This window comes from Bombina bombina, chromosome 2 (assembly GCF_027579735.1).
Source record: "Bombina bombina isolate aBomBom1 chromosome 2, aBomBom1.pri, whole genome shotgun sequence".
In the NCBI taxonomy this organism is placed as follows: Eukaryota; Metazoa; Chordata; class Amphibia; order Anura; family Bombinatoridae; genus Bombina; species Bombina bombina.
The window spans coordinates 1,136,603,432-1,136,629,522 of NC_069500.1; the positions used below are offsets into that span (position 1 = coordinate 1,136,603,432).

A 26,091-nucleotide genomic window follows, 5' to 3' on the forward strand; every position below is an offset into this window, starting at 1 on the left:
CCCTCCTGGCTTGGCCCCAGTTGACAACTCGGGGGTTCATCAGGTTTCAGTCGGACAACATCACGACTGTAGCTTACATCAACCATCAGGGAGGGACAAGAAGCTCCCTAGCTATGATGGAAGTATCAAAGATAATTCTCTGGGCAGAGTCTCACTCTTGCCACCTGTCAGCAATCCACATCCCGGGAGTGGAGAACTGGGAGGCGGATTTCTTAAGTCGTCAGACTTTTCATCCGGGGGAGTGGGAACTTCATCCGGAGGTCTTTGCCCAAATACTTCGACGTTGGGGCAAACCAGAGATAGATCTCATGGCGTCTCGACAGAACGCCAAGCTTCCTCGTTACGGGTCCAGATCCAGGGATCCAGGAGCAGTCCTGATAGATGCTCTGACAGCACCTTGGGACTTCAGGATGGCTTACGTGTTTCCACCCTTCCCGTTGCTTCCGCGATTGATTGCCAGAATCAAACAAGAGAGAGCATCAGTGATTCTAATAGCACCTGCGTGGCCACGCAGGACTTGGTATGCAGACCTGGTGGACATGTCATCCTGTCCACCTTGGTCTCTACCTCTGAAACAGGACCTTCTGATACAGGGTCCCTTCAAACATCAAAATCTAACTTCTCTGAAGCTGACTGCTTGGAAATTGAACGCTTGATTTTATCAAGACGTGGGTTTTCTGAGTCAGTTATTGATACCTTAATACAGGCTAGGAAACCTGTTACCAGAAAGATTTACCATAAGATATGGCGTAAATACCTATATTGGTGTGAATCCAAAGGTTACTCTTGGAGTAAGGTTAGGATTCCTAGGATATTGTCTTTTCTACAAGAAGGTTTAGAAAAGGGTTTATCTGCTAGTTCATTAAAGGGACAGATCTCAGCTCTGTCCATTCTGTTACACAAACGTCTGTCAGAAGTTCCTGACGTCCAGGCTTTTTGTCAGGCTTTGACCAGGATTAAGCCTGTGTTTAAAACTGTTGCTCCACCATGGAGTCTAAACCTTGTTCTTAATGTTTTTCAGGGCGTTCCGTTTGAACCCCTTCATTCCATTGATATAAAGTTGTTATCTTGGAAAGTTCTATTTTTAATGGCTATTTCCTCGGCTCGAAGAGTCTCTGAATTATCAGCCTTACATTGTGATTCTCCTTATTTGATTTTTCATTCGGATAAGGTAGTCCTGCGTACTAAACCTGGGTTCTTACCTAAGGTAGTTACTAACAGGAATATCAATCAAGAGATTGTTGTTCCTTCTTTATGCCCAAATCCTTCTTCAAAGAAGGAACGTCTACTGCACAACCTGGATGTAGTCCGTGCTCTAAAATTTTACTTACAGGCAACTAAGGAATTTCGACAAACGTCTTCTCTGTTTGTCATTTACTCTGGGCAGAGGAGAGGTCAAAAAGCTTTGGCTACCTTTCTTTCTTTTTGGCTTCGTAGCATAATTCGTTTAGCTTATGAGACTGCTGGACAGCAGCCTCCTGAAAGAATTACAGCTCATTCTACTAGAGCTGTGGCTTCCACTTGGGCCTTCAAGAATGAGGCCTCTGTTGAACAGATTTGCAAGGCTGCAACTTGGTCTTCGCTTCATACTTTTTCCAAATTTTACAAATTTGACACTTTTGCTTCATCGGAGGCTATTTTTGGGAGAAAGGTTCTTCAGGCAGTGTTTCCTTCTGTATAAAGAGCCTGCCTATCCCTCCCGTCATCCGTGTACTTTTGCTTTGGTATTGGTATCCCAGAAGTAATGATGACCCGTGGACTGATCACACTTAACAGAAGAAAACATAATTTATGCTTACCTGATAAATTCCTTTCTTCTGTAGTGTGATCAGTCCACGGCCCGCCCTGTTTTTAAGGCAGGTAAATATTTTTTAATTTATACTCCAGTCACCACTTCACCCTTGGCTTTTCCTTTCTCGTTGGTCCTTGGTCGAATGACTGGGAGTGACGTAGAGGGGAGGAGCTATATGCAGCTCTGCTGGGTGAATCCTCTTGCACTTCCTGTTGGGGAGGAGTAATATCCCAGAAGTAATGATGACCCGTGGACTGATCACACTACAGAAGAAAGGAATTTATCAGGTAAGCATAAATTATGTTTTTCCACCTGTAAATCATAATATTATCTGCCTGTGTCTTTGGTTTGGTTTTTGCATTCTAAAATAAAAATAATCTATATTTCTTTTACAAGATATGACGAGTCCACGGATTTCATCCTTACTTATGGGATTACGCCTCCTGGTCAGCAGGAGGAGGCAAAGAGCACCACAGCAGAGCTGTATATATAGCTCCTCCCTTCCCTCCCACTCCAGTCATTCTCTTTGCCTGTGTTAGTGATAGGAAGAGGTAAAGTGAGGTGTTAGTTTTAGATTCTTCAATCAAGAGTTTATTATTTTTAAATGGTGCCAGTGTGTACTATTTTACTCAGGGTACAGCTATAGGGTCTGTGCAGATTACATCCGTCCTCTGTGACTCCCAATGGGGGCTGCCCTGATGAATATGGTCTTAGCAAGTTTTCTCTAAGACCCAGTTGTTCCCTCAGATTCCGGGAGGAGATAAAGGACCTCTTGCAGTGTGGGGCAAGTCATGTTGTTACTCAACATGGAGGTATGTGCAGTCTTTTATTTTCTGTGACACTTGGTACCTCAGAAAGGACTGTCTCTCTCTATAAGCTGACCTATGTCTGTGCCCTATTGTATCTAGCTGGGGGTATACAGAGAAGGCTCCTATCATTATGGGATAATGAACATATGGGGTGCAGTAGAAGGGTATGATTCACTATTTATAATAACCCTTTCATGTGTGGGCTAACACTGGGGGTTCTCGGAGTGGAACTCTGGATCACTTAAGTTTGAATATGCTTGCGGCATGGTTTTACACGGGGACTGGCTTCATGTGGGGCACTTTTTTTTTTTGTAAGGTGCAATACTCTGGCGGCTCCATTTTTATTTTTTACTATAAGGTACTGGGCCGCACGGGAGTTCTGCTCTGATACGCCCACGATGGGCGGGGCACTCTTTCGCACGCAAGTAGAAGCAGCGCAGTGCCTTTCTGGGAGTTGGTCGGATGACTCCGGTGTTCTGTCTGGACCGCATGGGTAGTTAGAACTCAGGCGGTCTAGACACTCTGCTGCACGGGTAACGTTCTTTTGTCTCAGAGAGGGGCAGGTAAGCGCCGCAGCAGAGCTGCGGCAAGGTGTTTAAATCTGAAGTATTTAATTTGAAGGTGTAGTTATCCTCTAAAAAATTAGTTAACTATTAATGGGATACTTATAACTGGGATATTTATTTTACAAGGCCACAATAATAAGCGTTTTTCTGCCGCACAAGTGTGCTGCGCAAAGGTTTTTTATTTTTCTCTTAAAGGCACAGTTGTTTTTATTCTAATTAACTAGATTGTGCATAAAGAGTGTTTTTATTCTAAATAATTAGATTGTGCATAAAAAGTGTTTGATGGGGCGGAGCCAACTGCCGAAGCAGAAAGACGCACCTCACTAGAGCTCCTGCTGTTTATCTAATCATTTCATTATTTTGAGCTCATTAAGGAACTTTATATTAAGCTTTAATTCTCATTAAGCCTTGAAGAGTGAGATGAATATCTCTATGGTCTTGAAAATAATATTAGACTCTGCGTCGGCATAAGAATCTCCCTGGCCTGTGGTGTGGGTTGTGTGAGGTGGAGCCGCATTTGCATACAACTAACCCGGCAAAGATGGAAGCGCTACAAGTATGGGAGCAGAGAACTCAGCAACTGTTGGAGAGACATTTTCGGAGCCTAGCAGAAGACTTATTGTTGCTGCTAGACTATGTGTATGAGTCACAAATTCAGAAGCCCGGGGGTGATGACCCGCGATTAGCCTTGAGAGATCATGAGGGAAACAAGATGGCGGAGAACAGAATTGAGGAACTACAGATGCAGGCTGCAGACGACTCTCCTTCCTCAGGTAGCAAAGAAGAGGCCCATTGTATGCAGCTCGAGAGCGGCGGCTCAGCCTTAAAGCCTGCAGTGTCTATGTTTGAGCCGAGTGGTATTACTATTAAAGATCGCTGCGATGCGGCAGTGCAGCGAAATTGCTCTGACATGGACACATGCTTTACAGAAATGCACACTACGAGAGCGTATTTCCTGAAGCCGTATGGAGTATTTGCCGATAATGATGCCGATAGAAGTCAGCTGTGGTCTATAAGTAGAGCTCATCCAGATCCCCTAAGTGACATGACATGTTCATTTGATCTCACCGGAGCTGAGGAGCCTGAACGGTCACCTTTATTCCTAGCTCATGACTTGAGACACAGGCTGGACACATGCGGTGTGGGATAGCAAGCTATTACCATTTTGCTCAGTGGAGGAAAGTTTGACCCAGTTCAGGATCGTTACCTCCAGAGCTGCTATACAGATATAGTTATAGTTGAATATTTCAGCAAACAGTTTCAGATGTGTGTTAAGATGTTCTCATATATTGTTCATGAAAATCTGATATATATTGTTTTTGGGGTTTTTGTTCCTTTTCATTCTATACCTATGTTTATGTTTTTTGGGTCAGGCCCTCTACTTGATGATATTCATAAAATACAGTTATAATGGTAATGGCATGGAAAACATATTAGCCACAATATATCTTTAGCCTTTTGAATTTGTTTCTTTTTCCTGTTTCTCTGCTTGCCCCATTCTAATGCAACTTCTTTAGAGATAAGTTACTGAAGATCTGAGAATGTGACATGCCAATTACGGGTTATGCTCATTTAGCTCTAAAAACCTAATGCATATATTTTCGTGGAAGCCCCACTGCTTGGAAATGTTTAACATGCTTGTGTATGTTTCTAACCCACAGTTAGAGGTCAAACTATCTCATATGAATAATGGCACTTTGTTTTATCTTGGTACTACATCCCTATAACTCTGATATCTGCATCTTTGTTTAGCACATTTAATATTTAGCTGTCAGTTGTATTATTTGTCAAGAGGCCTCTTGATTATATATGTATGGATAACTAGACTCCCGTAGTCATAACTATGTACGGTATATATGTTTGAAGGAGTCTTATTTTCTATTCTTAATACCTGCGCTCTGCCAGCGGCCGGGGCGGGGCTGTAGGTAAAGTTTTAGGATAACTTAGCTCCTTCTATTCTATTTATTATTACATCTTAGCAGTGTGAGTATATTCCTAAAGAAATCGCAAAGGTAATTTTAAGTTGTACAGGCTACTTAGCCTATCTTATGGTGTCAGACTCCATTGCATCTTACATAGGTACAAATTATTTATGGCTCCCTTAGTGCTTTTATTGTGAAAGAATCCGAGATATTTCACAGTTTTTCACCCTTACTTTCACCCTCACTTATAGCGTAACTAACAAAAAAAAAAAAAAAAAAAAAAAAAATTACAGAGAACTAAATATGCCCTTGAGTGTAACATCTTATATAGCTCCGCCCCCCCCCCATCCCCACCCTCCCCCTTACCTTATCTTTGACTTAAAAATCTATCCTGCGTAAGACATGTTCCCCCCCCCCCTCCCTTATCCGTATATGCATACACCTACTATGGTGAATGTCTTATGCGGTATTAATCCGCACTTTTCTTTCTAGTGATGTTTATAAATCATGCCAGTAAGTGGCTATGTATCATTACAATTTCCTCTAGCGACATAAGCTATTAGAGATAGGTTCATATGTGACCTATAGATTAGACTAGGAGGGGAAAAGGTACCTCTCAGTTAGATTCCTTATTTTACATAAGCCAGTTGAAAGTATCATACCAAAGGACAGAATGCTATACTAAAGAGGTACGTCACTAACATTCAGTAAAAAAAAAAAATAGAAAAAGAGGTTTCATTATTATTTATATATCCTCTCTTTTGTCTTTATTTTTATTTTTTATGTAGACTTAACTATCTTTAGAAATGACATGATATTCTTCGTACATTGTGTGTTGCAGAGGTCATCCATGGTGTCATAAGTCTGTAGAGTTAATATCTATGTTGTCATGTAATGAATGCTGTATTGCTAATAACCTCAATAAAAAAACTTTGTTTTAAAAAGTGTTTGATATAACTGAATACAATTTTCTGTTTTTTACTATGGATGAAGCCAGTACTTGTTCCATGTGTTTAAATGCCATTGTGGAACCCCCGCTTACTTTTTGTCCCTCATGCACTGAGAGGGCACTGCAATGTAAAGAGCAAATTTTTCTTAACAAAGATATAGCGCAGAATGTTTCTCAGACTGATGAGACTCATGGTATGCCAATTCTTTCTCCCCAAGCGTCACAACCCTTAACACCCACTCAAGCGACGCCATGTTCTTCAACTGCGTCCACTTCATTTACTCTGCAGGATATGGCTGCAGTTATGTCATCCACCCTTATAGAAGTTTTATCCAAGTTGCCAGTGTTACAGGGCAAACGCAGCAGGACAGAAGCCACTTTGGTTCCTGCAACTTCTGATGCCTTGATGGCTATCTCCAATGTGCCCTCCCAGGGATCTGATTTGGGGGGTAGGGAGCTTCTGTCTGAGGGGGAACTTTCCGACTTAGGGAGTGCGTTACTTCAGACAGACTCGGACGTCATGTCCTTCAGATTTAAGCTTGAACACCTCCGCCTGTTACTTCGGAGAAATTGTGTAAGATGGACAAATACTTAGAGGTTCCTTCTTATTCTGATGTGTTTCCAGTTCCTAAGAGAATTTTGGAAGTTATTACGCTGGAATGGGAAAGACCGGGTATCCTGTTCTCACCTTCTCCTAATTTTAAGAAAATGTATCCTATAGCTGACACTGTTCGGGATTCTTGGCAAACGGTCCCTAAGGTGGAGGGAGCTATATCTACCCTGGCTAAGCGTACAACTATTCCTATTGAGGACAGTTGTGTTTTCAAAGATCCTATGGATAAAAAGTTAGAGGGTCTTCTAAAAAAGCTATTTATTCATCAGGGTTTTCTATTACATCCAACGGCTTGTATTGTACCAGTTACAACTGCCGCAGCCTTTTGGTTTGACGCCTTAGAAGAGTCTCTTAAGACTGAGACTCCTTTAGAGGAAATACTAGATAGAATTAAGGCCCTTAAGCTGGCTAATTCTTTTGTTACGGATGCCGCCTTCCACATAGCCAAGCTGGCTGCTAAGAATGCAGGATTTGCCATTTTAGCGTGAAGAGCTTTATGGTTAAAATCTTGGTCTGCGGATGTGTCCTCTAAATCAAAGCTTTTGGCTATTCCTTTCAAAGAAAAGACCCTGTTTGGGCCTGACTTGAAGGAAATAATTTCTGACATTACGGGAGGTAAGGGTCACCTCCTACCTCAGGATAAAACAGCTAAACAAAGGGGTAAACTTTTGAAATTTCAAGGGAGTCCCCTCTTCTTCCGCTAAACAGGAAGGGAATTTTGCACAAACCAAATCCGTCTGGAGACCCAACCAGGCTTGGAACAAGGGTAAACAACCCAAGAAGCCCGTTGCTGCTCCCAAAACAGCATGAAGGGGTGGCCCCCGACCCGGGATCGGATCTAGTAGGGGGCAGACTTTCTCTCTTTGTCCAGGCTTGGATAAGAGACGTTCAGGATCCCTGGACACTGGAAATCGTGTCTCAAGGGTATCAGCTGGAGTTCAAAAATTCCTTCCCAAGGGGAAGGTTTCTTCTTTCACGATTGTCTGTAGACCAGATAAAAAGAGAGGCATTCTTACGTTGTGTAAGAGACCTCTCCACTATGGGAGTAATTTGTCCCGTTCCAATACAGGAGCAGGGACAGGGGTTTTACTCAAATATTTTTGTGGTTCCCAAAAAAGAGGGAACATTTCGACCCATTTTAGACCTCAAAAGTCTAAACAAGTTTCTCAGAGTTCCATCCTTCAAGACGGAGACTATTCGAACAATTCTTCCATTGATTCAGGAGGGTCAATATATGACTACCGTGGACTTAAAGGATGCATATCTTCATATTCCTATCCACAGAGATCATCACCAGTTCCTGAGGTTTGCCTTTCTAGACAAACATTTTCAGTTCATGGCCCTTCCCTTCGGGCTGGCCAGGGCACCCAGGATCTTCACTAAGGTTCTAGGGTCTCTGCTGGCGGTTCTCAGACCGCAGGGCATTGCAGTGGCGCCTTATCTGGATGATATTCTGATCCAGTCGTCGTCTTATCAGCTGACAAGGTCTCATACCGACATTGTCCTTTCCTTTCTTAGGACTCATGGGTGGAAGGTGAATCTAGAAAAGTGTTCATTAATTCCACAGACAAGGGTTCCTTTCCTGGGAACCCTAATAGACTCTGTATCCCTGAAAATCTTTTTGACGGAAGTCAGAAAGTTAAAGATTCTGAATACATGCCGAACCCTTCAGTCCAATCCTCGGCCATCAGTGGCTCAGTGCATGGAGGTAATTGGATTGATGGTGGCGGCTATGGACATCATTCCGTTTGCTCGTTTTCATCTCAGACCTCTACAACTGAGCATGCTCAGGCAGTGGAATGGAGATTATGCAAATTTGTCTGCTCAGATAGATCTGGATCAGGAGACAAGAGACTCTCTTCTTTGGTGGTTGTCGCCGGATCATCTGTCCCAAGGGACGTGCTTTCGCAGACCGTCATGGGTGATAGTGACAACAGATGCCAGTCTACTAGGTTGGGGTGCAGTCTGGAATTCCCTGAAGGCTCAGGGTGTGTGGACTCGGTCGGAGTCTCTACTTCCAATCAATATTCTGCAATTGAGAGCAATATTCAATGCGCTTCAGACTTGGCCTCAGTTGACTTCGGCCAAGTTCATCCGGTTTCAGTCGGACAACATCACGACTGTGGCTTACATCAATCATCAGGGAGGAACAAGGAGTTCCTTAGCGATGACAGAAGTATCCAAAATAATTTGGTGGGCGGAGGCTCACTCTTGTTATCTGTCAGCAATCTACATCCCAGGAGTGGACAACTGGGAAGTGGATTTCTTGAGCAGACAGACATTTCATCTGGGGGAGTGGGAACTCCATCCGGAGGTATTTGCCACCCTGATTTTCAGATGGGGCAGACCGGAGCTGGATCTTATGGCATCTCGTCGGAATGCCAAGCTCCCAAAATACGGATCCAGGTCCAGGGATCCTCAGGCCGAACTGATATATGCCTTGGCAGTGCCTTGGTCGTTCAACCTAGCTCATGTGTTTCCACCGTTTGCTCTCATTCCCCGGGTGATCGCTTGGATCAAACAGGAGAGGGCTTCAGTGATTCTCATCACTCAGATCAAACAGGAGAGGGCTTCAGTGATTCTCATTGCTCCTGCGTGGCCTCGCAGGACTTGGTATGCCGATCTGGTGGACATGTCCTCTCTGCCGCCGTGGAAGCTTCCATTGAGGCAGGACCTTCTCATTCAGGGACCCTTCCATCATCCGAATCTAGTTTCTCTGCAGCTGACTGCTTGGAGATTGAACACTTGATTTTATCTAAGCGAGGGTTTTCTGATTTGGTCATTGATACCTTGATTCAGGCACGTAAGCCTGTTACTAGAAAAATTTAACATAAGATATGGCGTAAATATCTTTATTGGTGCAAATCCAAGGGCTACTCATGGAGTAAGGTCAGGATTTTATGTTTTCTCCAAGAAGGATTGGAGAAAGGGTTGTCAGCAAGTTCCTTAAAGGGACAGATTTCTGCTTTGTCTATTTTGTTACACAAACGTCTGTCATATGTTCCAGATGTTCAATCTTTTTGTCAGGCTCTGACTAGAATCAGGCCTGTGTTTAGACCAATTGCTCCTCCTTGGAGTTTGAATTTAGTTCTTAATGTTCTTCAAGGGTTTCCGTTTGAACCTATGCATTCCATAGATATTAAGTTGTTATCTTGGAAAGTTTTATTTTTGGTTGCTATTTCTTCTGCTCGCAGAGTTTCTGAGCTTTCTGCTTTACAATGTGATTCTCCTTATCTTATTTTCCATTCTGATAAGGTGGTCTTACGTACTAAACCTGGTTTCCTTCCTAAGGTTGTTTCTTATAAGAATATTAATCAGGAAATTGTTGTTCCTTCCTTGTGTCCTAACCCTTCTTCTAAGAAGGAGCGTCTGTTACATAATTTGGACGTGGTTCGTACCCTGAAGTTTTACTTGCAGGCGACTAAAGATTTTCGTCAATCATCTTCATTATTCATTGTTTTTTCTGGAAGACGCAGGGGCCAGAAAGCTACGGCTACCTCTCTTTCTTTTTGGCTGAAGAGTATCATCCGTTTTGCATATGAGACTGCTGGACAGCAGCCTCCTGAAAGAATTACGGCTCATTCTACTAGGGCTGTGGCTTCCTTATGGGCATTTAAAAACGATGCTTCTGTTGAACAGATTTGCAAGGCTGCAACTTGGTCATCTCTTCACACTTTTTCCAAATTTTCCAAATTTGATATATCTTGTAAAAGAAAAGGAAATTTATGCTTACCTGATAAATTTATTTCTTTTACGATATGACGAGTCAACGGCCCACCCTGTCATTTTCTAAAACAGGTCTTTATTTTGGTTAAACTTCAGTCACCTCTGCACCTTGGCTTTTCCTTTCTCTTCCTAACTTCGGTCGAATGACTGGAGTGGGAGGGAAGGGAGGAGCTATATATACAGCTCTGCTGTGGTGCTCTTTGCCTCCTCCTGCTGACCAGGAGGCGTAATCCCATAAGTAAGGATGAAATCCGTGGACTCGTCATATCGTAAAAGAAATAAATTTATCAGGTAAGCATAAATTTCCTTTTATTTAGAACAACAACTCTTACCTTTCTTATTACAGTAATGTACTATCTTTCTGAGAGTACTATGTATACAAAAGTATTACAAATGGTATAAAACTACCTTTAGGTTACATGTATAAACTGTATTATGACCTGTAAATACTGCTTAAATGGACAGTCTAGTCCAAAATAAACTTTCATGATTCAGATAGGGCATGTCATTTTACACAACTTTCCAATTTTCTTTTATCACCAATTTTGCTTTGTTCTCTTTGTATTCTTAGTTCAAAGCTAAACCTAGGAGGTTCATATACTAATTTCTCAGACCTTGAAGGCCGCCTCTTATCTGAATGAATTTTTTGACCGTTTGTCACCACTAGAGGGTGTTAGTTCATGTGTGTCATATAGATAAAGTTACCTAGGAGTAAACACTGATTGGCTAAAATGCAAGTCTTTCAAAAGAACTGAAATAAGGGGGCAATTTGCAGAGTCTTCGATACAAGGTAATCACAGAAGTAAAAAGTGTTTTAATATAGCTTAGTAATGCAAAACTAGGGAATGTATAATTAAGGGATCATCTATCTTTTAAATCAATAAAAAGTCTGGTGTAGACTGTCCCTTTAACCCTTTAGTGACCAGACCATTTTTCAATTTTCTTACTGTTAGGACCAGGTTTGTTTTTACATTTCTGCTGTGTTTTTGTTGAGCTGTAATTTTTCTCTTACTCATTTACTGTACCCACACATTATATACTGTTTTTCTCTCCATTAAATTGACTTTCTAAAGATACCATTATTTTCATCATATCATATAATTTACTATAAATTGTTTTATAAAATATGATGAAACAAAAGAAACCCCCCCACACTTTTTCTAACTTTGACCCCCAAAATCTGTTACACATCTACAACCACCAAAAAAGATAAAAAGACATCCATGCTAAATTGTTTCTAAATTTTGTCCTGAGTTTAGAAATACCCAATGTTTACATGTTCTTTGCTTTTTTGCAAGTTATAGGGCAATAAGTACAAGTAGCAGCACTTTGATGTTTCCAAACCATTTTTTTTTTTCAAAATTAGCGATAGTTACATTGTAACACTAATATCTGTCAGGATTTCCTGAATAACCCTTTATATGTATATATTTTATTTTAGTAGACAACCCAAAGTATTGATCTAGGCCCATTTTATATGCCACCATTTTACCGCCAAATGCGATCAAATTAAAAAAAGTTTACTTTTTCACAAACTTTAGGTTTCTCACTGAAATTATTTACAAACAGCTTGTGCAAGTATGGCACAAATGGTTGTAAATGCTTCTCTGGGATCCTCTTTGTTCAGAAATAGCAGACATATATGGCTTTGGCATTGATTTTTGGTAATTAGAAGGCTGCTAAATGCCGCTGCGCACCACACTTGTATTATGCCCAGCCTTGAAGGGTTTAATTAGGGAGCTTGTAGGGATTATTTTAGCTAAAAGGCTGTGACACACTGCAAGCGGAGCGACGCGCAGCGTGTAGATGCAGCTGTGCGCGCTCAGTGTGTCTTGCCTTTTCATCTCTGAGCACTCTGCTGCGTCAGGTTGCGTAGCTAAGCGCTCAGAGATGAAATATTTGAACTTCAGAAGCGATGCGACGCGGAGCAAAGCAGCTGCTTTGCCTCGCGCCGCATCGCTTGCAGTGTGTCACAGCCTTTAGAGATCGGCCTCCCACCTGATACACCCCACCCCCTGATCCTTCCCTGACCCCTCTCAAACAGCTCTCTTCCCTCCCCCACCCCCCAAAAGTCACTGTCATGTTAAGTACTGGCAGAAAGTCTGCCAGTATAAAAATGTTTTGTTTTGTTTTTTATTATACAGGGAGTGCAGAATTATTAGGCAAGTTGTATTTTTGAGGATTAATTTTATTATTGAACAACAACCATGTTCTCAATGAACCCAAAAAACTCATTAATATCAAAGATGAATATTTTTGGAAGTAGTTTTTAGTTTGTTTTTAGTTATAGCTATTTTAGGGGGATATCTGTGTGTGCAGGTGACTATTACTGTGCATAATTATTAGGCAACTTAACAAAAAACAAATATATACCCATTTCAATTATTTATTTTTACCAGTGAAACCAATATAACATCTCAACATTCACAAATATACATTTCTGACATTCAAAAACAAAACAAAAACAAATCAGTGACCAATATAGCCACCTTTCTTTGCAAGGACACTCAAAAGCCTGCCATCCATGGATTCTGTCAGTGTTTTGATCTGTTCACCATCAACATTGCGTGCAGCAGCAACCACAGCCTCCCAGACACTGTTCAGAGAGGTGTACTGTTTTCCCTCCTTGTAAATCTAACATTTAATGATGGACCACAGGTTCTCAATGGGGTTCAGATCAGGTGAACAAGGAGGCCATGTCATTAGATTTTCTTCTTTTATACCCTTTCTTGCCAGCCACGCTGTGGAGTACTTGGACGCGTGTGATGGAGCATTGTCCTGCATGAAAATCATGTTTTTCTTGAAGGATGCAGACTTCTTCCTGTACCACTGCTTGAAGAAGGTGTCTTCCAGAAACTGGCAGTAGGACTGGGAGTTGAGCTTGACTCCATCCTCAACCCGAAAAGGCCCCACAAGCTCATCTTTGATGATACCAGCCCAAACCAGTACTCCACCTCCACCTTGCTGGCGTCTGAGTCGGACTGGAGCGCTCTGCCCTTTACCAATCCAGCCACGGGCCCATCCATCTGGCCCATCAAGACTCACTCTCATTTCATCAGTCCATAAAACCTTAGAAAAATCAGTCTTGAGATATTTCTTGGCCCAGTCTTGACGTTTCAGCTTGTGTGTCTTGTTCAGTGGTGGTCGTCTTTCAGCCTTTCTTACCTTGGCCATGTCTCTGAGTATTGCACACCTTGTGCTTTTGGCCACTCCAGTGATGTTGCAGCTCTGAAATATGGCCAAACTGGTGGCAAGTGGCATCTTGGCAGCTGCACGCTTGACTTTTCTCAGTTCATGGGCAGTTATTTTGCGCCTTGGTTTTTCCACACGCTTCTTGCGACCCTGTTGACTATTTTTTTTTTTTAAACATAATTTTTTTATTGAGGTTTTTGGAAACAGTGACAATAGTAACTTAACATGCATCAATGTACAAATACATAATTGTGCTTACGAGTCAAACAAAGAGAACAGCACTACCACAGATATAGATAATACAGACCAGTTAGGCATAAATGATTACCACATAGGAAAGCAATTATCATCACACCAGTATGCATACTTAACATAATGAGTTAGAGCTACTTTGCGTATATATATATAAGAAGTGGCAGACTGTGGTAGCGGTTATATAATGCAAATGACTAAAAATGGAACCTCTTTTTTCTTGTATATAATAGAAATGATTCCCTGTTTTGTTCTAGTGGTCACTTTTGGACTTGAAAAATCTAAAAAGAAGCGGCAAGGGAAATTGTTTTTTTTTTCTTTTTTTTTTTTGCATGGCCACTTATGGGCCTAGTAAGGGGAGAGGAAATTCAGCGGATGAGCACCGCTATACATACAAGGGAAAGGGTGGAGGGCGGAGCCATATATATATATAGGTAATTTAAGAAACATGGCGGAACCTCTAAAGTTAATTAACTGTGGGATAAAATGACATTGCTAGTCGTATGGTATTTGATAGCTTGGCACACATATGAACATGAAAGAGGATATGCAAACTTTGTATAAATAGAACATCTCATTTGGAAAAAAATATATAAAATAGAAAAGCAATTAACCCCAAACATCAAGTTAGTAAACTTGGAATACATTAGGAGCATGCTCAGCAGAGGGGCGGAAAATAGTGCTCTAACATACAGTAGACGCGCAAGATGCGTGGTTGAGAGATTTCAATTACACAAAGAAAAGAACATGTAATGGCAATAAACATAACTTTAAACCCCTAAGATAAGACAAAATAAACTGGCGTAATATCAACACCTGTCACTCAGAGGAAACATATAAGTGCAGGCCCCAAATTTATGCTTGTATGTGTAGTCTATAGTAGAGTTATTCACTTCAAAGCGGTAAGCTGTGGATATGATATGGGGGTACAGACAACAGAACTATGTATTATTGGTGTGCTAAAGCAAATTTAGATAGACCCTGTAGGAATCTGCATAGAAATGCCTCATAGAACTGTAAAGTCTTTCTCAACATAAGGGGCAAGTCTATAACACTGCATTCTATGTTAATGTAAAAAGCCCTAAAATATAGTTTGCAGACTAGGCTTGTAGCTTCTATACAGGAATAGAAGTTTGAACTCTCACAAGCTCAACATGAATCGTGGGGGTTAAACGTTCAGGTACAAGCCTTCCATCCTACACCAACATAGTAGAATATCATACTTTTAGCGAGATTTACACAGGGTGGAGGCTGTAAGGGCCTTTTAAGTAGGATATGGTAGTACTCCCTCTGTACACGTATATAAATATGTACATGTTAATAAAACATAAACAATGTAGGAACAATACAGATAACAGTTTAGTTCTCTGCTAGGGGTTTAGGCATTTAAGAACACTTGAAGTTAATATATATATGACTGTGTACGGTAAATGTCATCCATTTTAGTTGTGTTATGAGCTTAGAAATGTTTTCCACACCGCCCAAACTAGAGAACACATTCACATAGGGTCAGCCCAGACATATCAGTTCAGTTACTAGCAATGTTTACACGAATACATAGATAAAACAAATGTAAATATAGAGGGTGTGAGCAACATATAGACTCTACTTGAGGCAAACAACATACAGTATGACAAATGAGAGCACTGCCAATAATTCTCTAGTCAAGCTATCAAACAGGACAATACAGTAGTATATGCATGTATATTGCAGGGCATGTTCAGACTTAATTCAGAATGCGATATGCTTAAAAATATTGCTACTCACATAGATCTATAAGGAAAACAGTTTACCTAACTAGCAACAGACCTCAGAACAAATATGAGATACCTATTGACCTCTCTAATACAGTATGTGTTCTGGTCATAGGTATAAGTCTCCTATCTCTGTGTTCTCATGCTAGAGTGCAAAACAGATAATAAAATAGGGTGTTGTATTTAATATTAACTTAATGATTATGAGCCCATGTCCAAGCTGCTATAACGCATAGTAAAATATGTTGGCGCCCAACAGAGTGAGATTAGCATGCTGGGTATTATATGTTGCGGGGAGTGATCGCCATGTCAGTTACATGAGAGAAAAAAAAAAAAAAAAAGGCAACACACCCCAATATGTACGAATAGAGACTGAAAGTACAATCCGGTAGCGTCAATTGAGATACTTTCTATTTGTGCACTAACTATGTTAATAAAAAGCATTACAGGTATTAGGACTCCTGATTTCTAGCCATATGCTAGAACTTCTAAATAGTAAATCCGTATAGTGTTATGTAAATGTCCCAACTAAACCAGCAACAAAAGGGTGCAACTATACTAATAAAAACTATGGAGAAAAAAATTAGTCTTTGCAAGCTGTGTAGTCAGGTTACCGGGGGCTTGCTGACACTCTTGTTAAGTCCCACTATAACTTCAGCCCACTCCAACTGGGTTCCTGAGTGTCCGGCAGTACAATGACATCTTCAAGTTACCTTGAAAGTTATAGGTCTCGGTGAGTTGATGAAGACTCTGTAGCAGGCCCAGTAGTGGCAGACATTGAACAGTACAGCTCCCAATGTGATGTTGGGAACCTCCGTTCTTTCGCGGGTTAGCTGGTAATCGGATGTCAGCCCACAATTTCTCAGAAGACCCATCGCCGACTAGCAAACACATCAGATCCTCTTGGGCACTGTGAACACAAGATTCTGCGAGCGGGACTCCGAGGTGCGCTCCGAAGTCAGGGCAATCAGCTGTGCTAGGTTGTCTGAGCTGCCGCACAGCTAAATCATGGTGAGGCTCCCCTTCCGCTGCATTGGCCGCCGGTGAGCGATCTCGCGCTTGTATTTCAGGTTGCAGTGTAACTACTGCTTCATATATAGCAGGCCGCAGAGGGTTATATTGCTGTGGGATATCAGTTTGTTCCACCAAGTCAGGATCTTCACTCCTCTCATTCCCACAGCTCGTTTCTTCTGGGTCTCGACACATATCTCTTCCATGGCTAGGGATATCTAGGACATAGCGTCCGGTAGCTTCCTCTAACCCACATGGTATCGAAGGGTCTCTTTTGAGGTTCATAGCTGCTCTCAAATCTCCCTTGAGTTCTTGATAGTGGGCATCCATGGAGATTAGTAGGTTGTGTAGCGCAAGCACAATTTGCTGCTCCATTGGTTGTCTTTAGTTTGGGCACGTGTGTTATAAAGAGAAAGGTAGCTCTGCCCGTGGTCTCGATGCTTAGATGCTTCTTATAATGGCGGCTTACTCCATTAAGTTATCTCGTTAGGCCATAAGGATCTCTGTACTGTTGTAGGTTCAAAAAACTCTGACAGGATAGCCCATATCAGCTGCTACACACTGTAGAGCTTAAGTGCGAGAAAATTACAATTTAGGATTCTATTTCTCGTTTTAAATATTAATTTATTGAATCCTACAGCAGGAGCTCTGAGAGAAGACGTCTTGTTGCTGTAGCTGCTGGCTCCGCCCCCCCTGTTGACTATTTTGAACGAAACGCTTGATTGTTCGATGATCACACTTCAGAAGCTTTGCAATTTTAAGAGTGCTGCATCCCTCTGCAAGATATCTCATTATTTTTGACTTTTCTGAGCCTGTCAAGTCCTTCTTTTGACCCATTTTGCCAAAGGAAAGGAAGTTGCCTAATAATTATGCACACCTGATATAGGGTGTTGATGTCATTAGACCACACCCCTTCTCATTACAGAGATGCACATCACCTAATATGCTTAATTGGTAGTAGGCTTTCGAGCCTATACAGCGTGGAGTAAGACAACATGCATAAAGAGGATGATGTGGTCAAAATACTCATTTGCCTAATAATTCTGCACTCCCTGTATATTTTCTGCAGTGTAGGATCCACGTTACCACCCAAGCTCCCTGAGTCCCCAAAACAGCTCTCTAACCCTCCCTCCTCTACCTAGGATCCACTTTACCACCCAAGCTCCCTGAGCCCCCAAAACAGCTCTCTAACCCTCCCTCCTCTACCTATTTATCGCCATCTTATGTACTGTCAGATGTCTGCCAGAACCCAGTTTGCTCTAAATTATTGTGTATTTTTTCTAAAAAAAACAACAACAAAAAAACACTTTTCCCCCCGTAGTTTAGCTGCCCCCCTCATTAGCAAACCCCCTCCCAGATCTCTTTACAAACATGGATCCCACATAGGATCCCCCTCTCCTCCTTCCCACTCACTGTCATGATGTGGATTAGCGATCCCACCCGCTACTGCCCCCTTCCCGCCCTCCTCCCGTCCTCTTCCTGCCCTCCTCCCGTCCTCTTCCTGCCCTCCTCCCACCCTCTTCCCGCCCACCTCCCACCCTCTTCCCGCCCACCTCCCTCTAAGCCCTCCCACGCCACCAACGATTGGCACTATCACTGGTCGATGCAGAGTGGCCCCCCTCTGTATCGGTTGCTTAGGAAACGGTATTGCGCGATGCCTCAATATCGAGGCATCGCTGCAATACCCTGAAAGCGCCTGGAAGCGATTACGATCGCTTCCACTGCTTGAAACCCCTGAGGACGTACCAGGCACGTTCTTAGTCGTTAACAACCAGTTTTTGTAGGACGTACCTGGTACGTCCTTGGTCGTTAAGGGGTTAAGGGGATATTATTTATGCTTGTTCCATCCCCTCTCTAAACTATCCCATTTAACAGATGCAAATAATCCAAATTATTCTGAAATTCAAAACTTGTCTGGTCCCAAGCAGTTTGGATAAAGGATTTTCTACCTATGTACTGTATATATAAAAGATTGTGGCTTCCAAACATAACAGGCACCCTTTAATAGAAGGTGTCCGTGAAGGGAACACTATATTTATGGCATATTAAGTGATAGATATACAGGCAACTAGGATATAATTAGGAACAGAGAGTTTGGAAGACTATATGGCAAGAAATTCAGAAAACTGCAGATAAAACCTATAGGGACAGTTAGACATTCCTATGTATTCTAGTTAGAATATTAAAACATATGGTTCCTAATGCTAGAGGATATTTTAAGTCAAATATATATAACTGGGACTATATAGCCTAGTTATAACATTATGAATAAACTATATATTTTCAATACAAATTTGTAACTGGTACCATACTTTATTTCCCTTGATTAGCAGTGTTCTCCAGCTGTGAGCATTATGAAGTAGCCAGGTGAGGGCAGTATACTACTTTATAATATTACAATGTTTTCTATTAACTCAAATTAATTCCATATATATTGATAGGTTGAAAGGACATAACCCACATTTTTTTCTTTTATGATTCAGATAGAGCATGTGATTTTAAACAACTTTGCAATTTACTTCTATTATCTAATTTGTTTTGTACTCTTGATATCATTTGTTAACCTAGGTAGACTCAGTAGCTGCTAATTGGTGGCTGCACATATGTGCTTCGTGTTACTGGCTCACCAAATGCCTTTAGCTAGCTCCCAATAGTGCATTGCTACTTCAATCAAGAATACCAAGAGAAAAAAGCAAATTAAATAATAGAAGTAATTTGGAAAGTTGTTTAAAATTGTATTAGCTATCTGAATCAAGAAAAAAAGGGGTTTCATGTCCCTTTTGATTTAATGATAATTTGTACAGCAGCCATTAGAAAAGTGATTATTTTTTAATTTTAGCTTAATAGTTGCTTACATTTTATCCAGGTGGTTGGTAAAATCAGCTGCATTGGTGTGCCCATTAAACTGGCCTTGGGGAGAACACTCATTAGCATATTCTCCATGACCCAAGCATCAGTCTAGGGACATACTGAGTTGAAAGCTTTGTGAATGTCAAGTGAATGCAATTCAAGCTTTCACATTATAGGATGGCTAAATAGTCTCATCTACGCTAGAATGTTCATAGCATGTGTATCAATCTTCACAACCTCTTGAAATCTACAGCCCCTTAGTGGGTATAAGACATTTAGTTATGGCCAAAAAAAAAAAAAACACAGCATCTTCATTCTGGCTCCAGTTTGCTGATGCAGCATAGCTCATTTTGTATTATATGGCCCTGTAATAAGTTTAACAAAATGTCTAACTATAAATATATACTGTCTGGTGAATGAGAATCACCATGGACATTGATGACAGAATGTTAAAGAAACCACGAGGTGATGATAACTTAGTCTCATGTATGTTCTTGTTCTTCCAGACACAGCATATTGTAGTTGGTTTTGTTATGTCCTCAATTTGAGTGCTTTGCTGTGCATACTGTATACTATAGAGGCTTTAAAATTGTGTATTTATAGACTTGTGCAAGAGGCTCAAATAAATATGTTTATATTGATCAACAAATGGACAGTAATCTTCTACATGAAATTTGTTTTCATAGGTATTTGAATCTGCTATTGCCTGGGTTAATCATGATAAAGATGTGAGGCAGGAGCATATGGCGCACCTCATGGAACATGTTCGTCTGCCTTTACTTTCTCGCGAATACTTGGTGCAGGTGAGAGAGATTCATGTTAAATACACTTCACAAAGAGACCTGAACAATATCAATATTCACCCTATAAAACTCATTGGGACTTTACAGTTCAGTCTATAAGTATATGGAGAGTGACATAAATGTAGTTTTTTTGCTTCTGTGCTCTGGCAAATTGGATTAGAAGTTTAACCCTTGCCAAACAGAATAATATGCAGCCTTTCCATTTTACATCCATGAACTATGTCGAAATTGCCAGCCCATTTTATTCACTTTTCTCATAGTAGAGGATTAAAAGTAGTCAGACAAATTAATATAACCTTTAAAAATGTGTCATATACTTTTATACATCCTTTGCTGACTACCAGATGCTGGGTATCTTCTCTGGTGATACTTTGCCAGGCTTGTACTGAAGCTACCAATATCTAGCCAAGAAACAGATGAGTTATCAAATGCCCAGTAACTTCCCTTAAATGGGAATGCTATGTATAAAAATGGCTTTTTTTTCTTGCACACAGCTCATATAACATACATTTAATTTTAATTAAAAAAAAATAGCAGTAAGATTCTTCCACCTCATAGAATACAGTTTATGTAAATAATATATCAGCATTGTAGGATTATTATTTTATAAATCATCCTAAAATGAGCTAAGCTAAACATTAATAATAGCATTACAAGGCATAAACAGTTATATATTATCTAAGAATACATTCTTAACGAAAAATGAATAGGTTATTCTGAGTGTATAATTATACACAGACAAGAAGAACTCACGGTCTAATAACCTCTCTTACAAAGAAAACCAGGCTATAAAAGAACTAGAGAAGAGTTTAAACATAGTCATTCATAAATCAGATAAAGGGGGGAGCATAGTTGTGTTAAACAGGACGGATTATGACATAGAAATAGCTAGACAAATTTTGAATATAAACACATATGTTAAAATGCTCAAAAATCCCTTGAAAGACTTCAAACTACAACTGTCACACCTCTTGGATGAGGGATTACACAATGGCTTTATAGATAAATCCATATAAGAATTCATGTGGGTTACTCATCCCCAAACCCCCTTATTTTTTAATGTGTTTCCTAAAGTTCATTAAAGCTTAACTAATGTCACTGGCCGACCTATTGGTTCCCTACTTGAACCCCTGTCAGAGTGGGTTGATTCCATCCTGCAGCCCTTAGTACTTGAATTAACAAGCTATCTTAGAGATTCAAAACGGCTAATACAGATACTAGAAAATCATAAATGGATTAATTCGTCCGGATGGGTTACGATGGACGTACTGTCACTCTTTAGTTGTATACCCAACAATAAGGGACTTCAGGCAGTTGGATATTTTTTGTCATATAGAAGTAAACTTAGCAGCAACATGCAGGAATATGTTTTGAAAATTATTGAATATTTGTTGACTCAGAAATCCCCCCCCATAACAAATATAATATCTCCAAAATTTGCCTTCTCATACGCTAACCTCTTTATAGGGGGGGGGTTGGGGGCTGTGCTGCATCTATGAGGATGATAATCCCTTCAAACAACATATCACATTATATAAAAGATACATTGACGATTTAATTGTTATATGGGAAGGAGGTGTGACAGAATTAGATCGGTTTCTTAAATATATAAAAAACCACAGACGATGTGATTACGTTCACACATGAGACTCATAATGTATGTATTGATTATTTGGATCTCACACTTGTGGGAAACATTGATGAGAAACCAACTAAAATATATAAGAAACCAATCACTAAAAACTCTCTATTGCACGCAAAAAGCAATCCTGCTACTCACACATTTAAAGCAATAGCAAAAGGTCAACATCTCCGAAACAAGCGTAATTGTACTGACCCTCTGGTGTATGAAAAAAAGGCCACACAATTAGACAGAGAGTTAAGAGAGAGAGGATACAGCACCAATACCATTAGACGCATGACTCTCGGTAGCTAAGATGGAAGGAAAGATCTATTAAAAGATAAGGAAATAATCAGTCCTAGATACAAAAAAGAGACAAAGGATATACAGTTCGTGACACAGTATTCAAACCAGTACAAAAGAGGTGTGTGACATCATTAAAAAACATCTCCCCATGTTATCTGCTGAAGATTGTTTTGGTTTCAATCCCCAGAAGCATGCAAGATTTTCTTACAGGAGGGGTCGAACAATAGGTAGTATTGTGTCATCATCTGTACCAACTGCCCCAAAAAGTCAGTCTTCATAGTTACAGGTTAAAGGGTTACATAAATGTGGCTTTTCCAATTGCAAACATGCAGTAGTAGGTAATTATTTTATTTCTGCCTCCACAGACAAAAAATTCAATATTGACAGCTGTTTCAGTTGTAGAACAAAAGGGGCAGTATATTTGATAAAATGCCATCAATGTCATTTACAATATGTTGGTAAAACCTTATGTGAAGTAAGTTCCCGCATCAGGGAACATCATTCTAGTTTCACTGTAGATACGGAATGGAGTAGGAAAAGGGAAGATAAATTATTACCCATAGCAAAACATTTAATTGATAAACATTCACGCAGTACTGACTCCCTCAGGTGGACAGTTGTAGAAAAAGTCTCCTTCTCTGTTAGAGGTGGGGATCTTGACAAAATTTTAAGCAAAAGAGAAGTATATTGGATATATTGCTTAAAGACCAGAATACCGGGAGGTTTTAATTCCAGGTTTGATTTAATCAATTATTGGCAATAAGTTAATTTTTCAACAATATACACTGTTTTTGCATTTGTATTCTTGTTCTGTTATACTATGCAAAAATATAAAATTCGAACAAATGAGTGTTCTATAGAAGTTTCAACTTTTTCCTTTATTAAAATATATATGTACATCTACGTTCAGAAATACTTAAAACTGACCACACTTATTTAGGATTTAGATTCATTTTTATAGGTAATTGGACTAAACCAGTATGGGATATCTTTATGTAAGACGTACATCTAAGTCACACTTACTTTAGGAACTATTATATATTTTCTATGCTCAATGGTAAGGATAAGGATGACATGATTTATAATTGCAATAATACACATCCTTGGAATGTACATTTGGGTCACCTTCTTTAGAGATATAGTGATGTTATTACTACTATCTTATTAACAGCAATGGGGAACATGTCATTCTAATCACAAAGAGGTATAAGAGTAAATAGTTTTATTTAAATCTAAGATTGTAAATGTGGGCGGTCACATACATAAATATATTTTACCAAGTATTTGAGTATTATGACTCTAATAATTGGGGCTTCACATCTCCAATGTACATATTATGGTCAAGCACCCTAGGCACCCATACAGGGACTAATGTCATACTTTAAACATTCACATATTGAGGCTTTTCTAAATACAGTTTTGTATTTTTTGTATATCATATAGGTTTAGCAGCCAGCACACATTATCAATTAGTTACCTCTTAAAGGGTTAAGTTGAAGGAACGTGCTAGAGACAAATGTTTTTAATTAAGCAATCGGCAAAATTGTATATTAATGAGTTGTTGGGACAGAGCATCCACAGGTCTATGAGTATGGCTCTGATGAGCTGAAACGCGTTAGACTGAGATGTCTTTGTCAGCACTTTTCCACTGTGAATGATCTGGCTTGTATGCCGTTGTTTTTAAGTTTACAATAAACTTACACGTTTTTTACTGGAATTCAGACTGGATACATTCTTTGTTTTGCCTGCTATTCTGAGTGTATAAACATGTTTTAGAATTAGTTTCATTATTAAGACTTAATATACAATATAACTTAAACCTCTAGATTGTTATTAAAGTGATGGTAACATCTCCCCTTTATAAAATCAGATCCGGAATGTTAGTGATATTACAGGTGGAGTTTAAATCATTGGTTGTAATGAAGATGGGCTATAACTTACTTTTTAATATAGATATATTCAAATATCTCCCACTTTGCCGCCCTCTTCAAAAGTTAATTTTTCTGTGCGCTACTGGGACTTGCTACTGGGTCCACAGCTGCATTCTTTACTTTTTGGAATTCAGAACCTGGCCATCAGGAGGAGGCAAAGACACCCCAGCCAAAGGCTTAAATACCCCTCCCACTTCCCTCGTCCCCCAGTCATTCTTTGCCTTTCATCCCAGGAGGTTGGCAGAGAAGTGTCAGAAGTTTTCGATAGTCTCTTATGGAGGGTAGTACTCTTCGGCATGGGACTGGAGTTTTAAGTAGTCGAATCAGCCTCTCAGTGAGAGCATGGGTGAAAGTTAGAGTCCGGAGATGCAGGGAGAGTCTTTCTGCGAAACCATCCCGGCTCATATTATAACAGCTCCACAAGCAATCAGCGTTGACGAGTTTCGCTATCCTGCTTTTTTCTCTCAAGTCCATGGCAGAAGCTATGCTACTATCTGTCACACTTGAAGGGCCGTGTTCCTGTTCCACGGCGTAGATTCTGGTAAGATTGTTTCATCTTACTTTCATCATAGATGTATTGTAATTACAACTATTTATCCGAGAGGGGCTACAACCTTTCGGGGATAACTGTAACATAGGGTCTCAGTGAGGCTCCTTTTCTTTCTAGGAATCAAGGGTTAATATCTCCTGAGGGTGTTTATTGAACAGGGGGGGTTATAATCATGTTTGTTATGTGATTCTGTCTGCTACTGTGTGGTGTTGCTTTGGCTCATGGCTATGTTGGAACATAACAGCCTATGTCTAGTGACGCGGCCTTTACGGTTGGGCGCGCTTTTGCATGGCCTGTACATTTTACCTTGTAACTCCATTTCTGCTTTCCTGACCGTGTGGCAACTGAGAAATCCTGGTCCGCTGTTGTCTGGTTCTCTGGAGGTTGTGAGTGCCCCAGTCATTGGGAGTGTAAGGTGCCGTTTAGATTGTCCTTATTGGTACATTTTTTAATGTCCTAGTTATGGAGGATTCTGATTTTTGGAGATGGATGTGTCTGATTCAGACTCTACTTCTTGCGAAGAATATGAATTGGCCTGGGTGATACATGCTCATCAGTTATGTTCCGAATGTCATTTTTAGAGTGCTCTGTTCCTCGGGATCGGGGAATCAGGTGCACACTGAGCACACTGAGCCAATCCGCCTCTGGGGATTCTATTTCCCACGAGACAAGTTCCCTACCACCAACTCTTACTATGCATTCAGGTAACCCAAACGCTACTTATCCTACTATAGAGTGTGGCCTGTTCCCACCGGAGGTTATGACACGGTTCCGCATGGCCATATATTTGGCGCTGGTGCATCTACACCTCCCGGGAATGTGCTTACAATATTGTCTGTGTTCCGTTAACCGGTGCTTGTCAGGTGTGGGATCGCCTCGTCCAGTTTAGCCCTCCGGGGGGTCAACCTTCGGGGCCGGTGTTTTCTTTTGTCCCGGCGGAGGTATGTTGTGCCTTTTGTTATAGACTGGTGTTCTACTAAGGCACGTTTTTTCCGTTGCTGGAGGATCCCACTCTTAAAGGGACATGCCACCCACATTTTGTCTTTTATGATTTAGAAAGAGAATGCAATTTTAAACATCTTTCTCATTTACTTATGTTATCTAATTTGTTTTATTCTCTTGATATTCTTTGATGAAAAGCATATCTAGATATGCTCACTAGCTGCTGATTGGTTGCTGCACATAGATGCATTGTGTGATTGGCTCACCATGTGCATTGATTTTTCTTCAACTAAGGATATTTAAAAAATGAAGCAAAATAAATAATGGAAGTAAATTGTAATGTTGTTTAAATTTCTATTCTCTATCTGAATCATGAAAGAAAGATTTTGGGTTTAGTGGCCCTTTAATGGGTTTGGGGATTCTTAGTCTTAATCTCGACTGGCTTGTATGCATATGCATAAGGGTATGAAGTACTCTTCTTATGGTCTTTGTTATTTGTGTA

The 26,091-nt window shown here is 40.4% G+C and overlaps 1 protein-coding gene across 1 annotated transcript in view; it reads left to right on the forward strand.

The window, feature by feature from the left end:
- Window positions 1-26,091, forward strand: part of KLHL2 (kelch like family member 2) — a 445,714-nt gene that overhangs the window by 295,921 nt on the left and 123,702 nt on the right. The window contains 1 exon segment of the mRNA XM_053703800.1: window positions 20,123-20,239. Coding sequence (XP_053559775.1) covers window positions 20,123-20,239 — 117 coding nt within the window.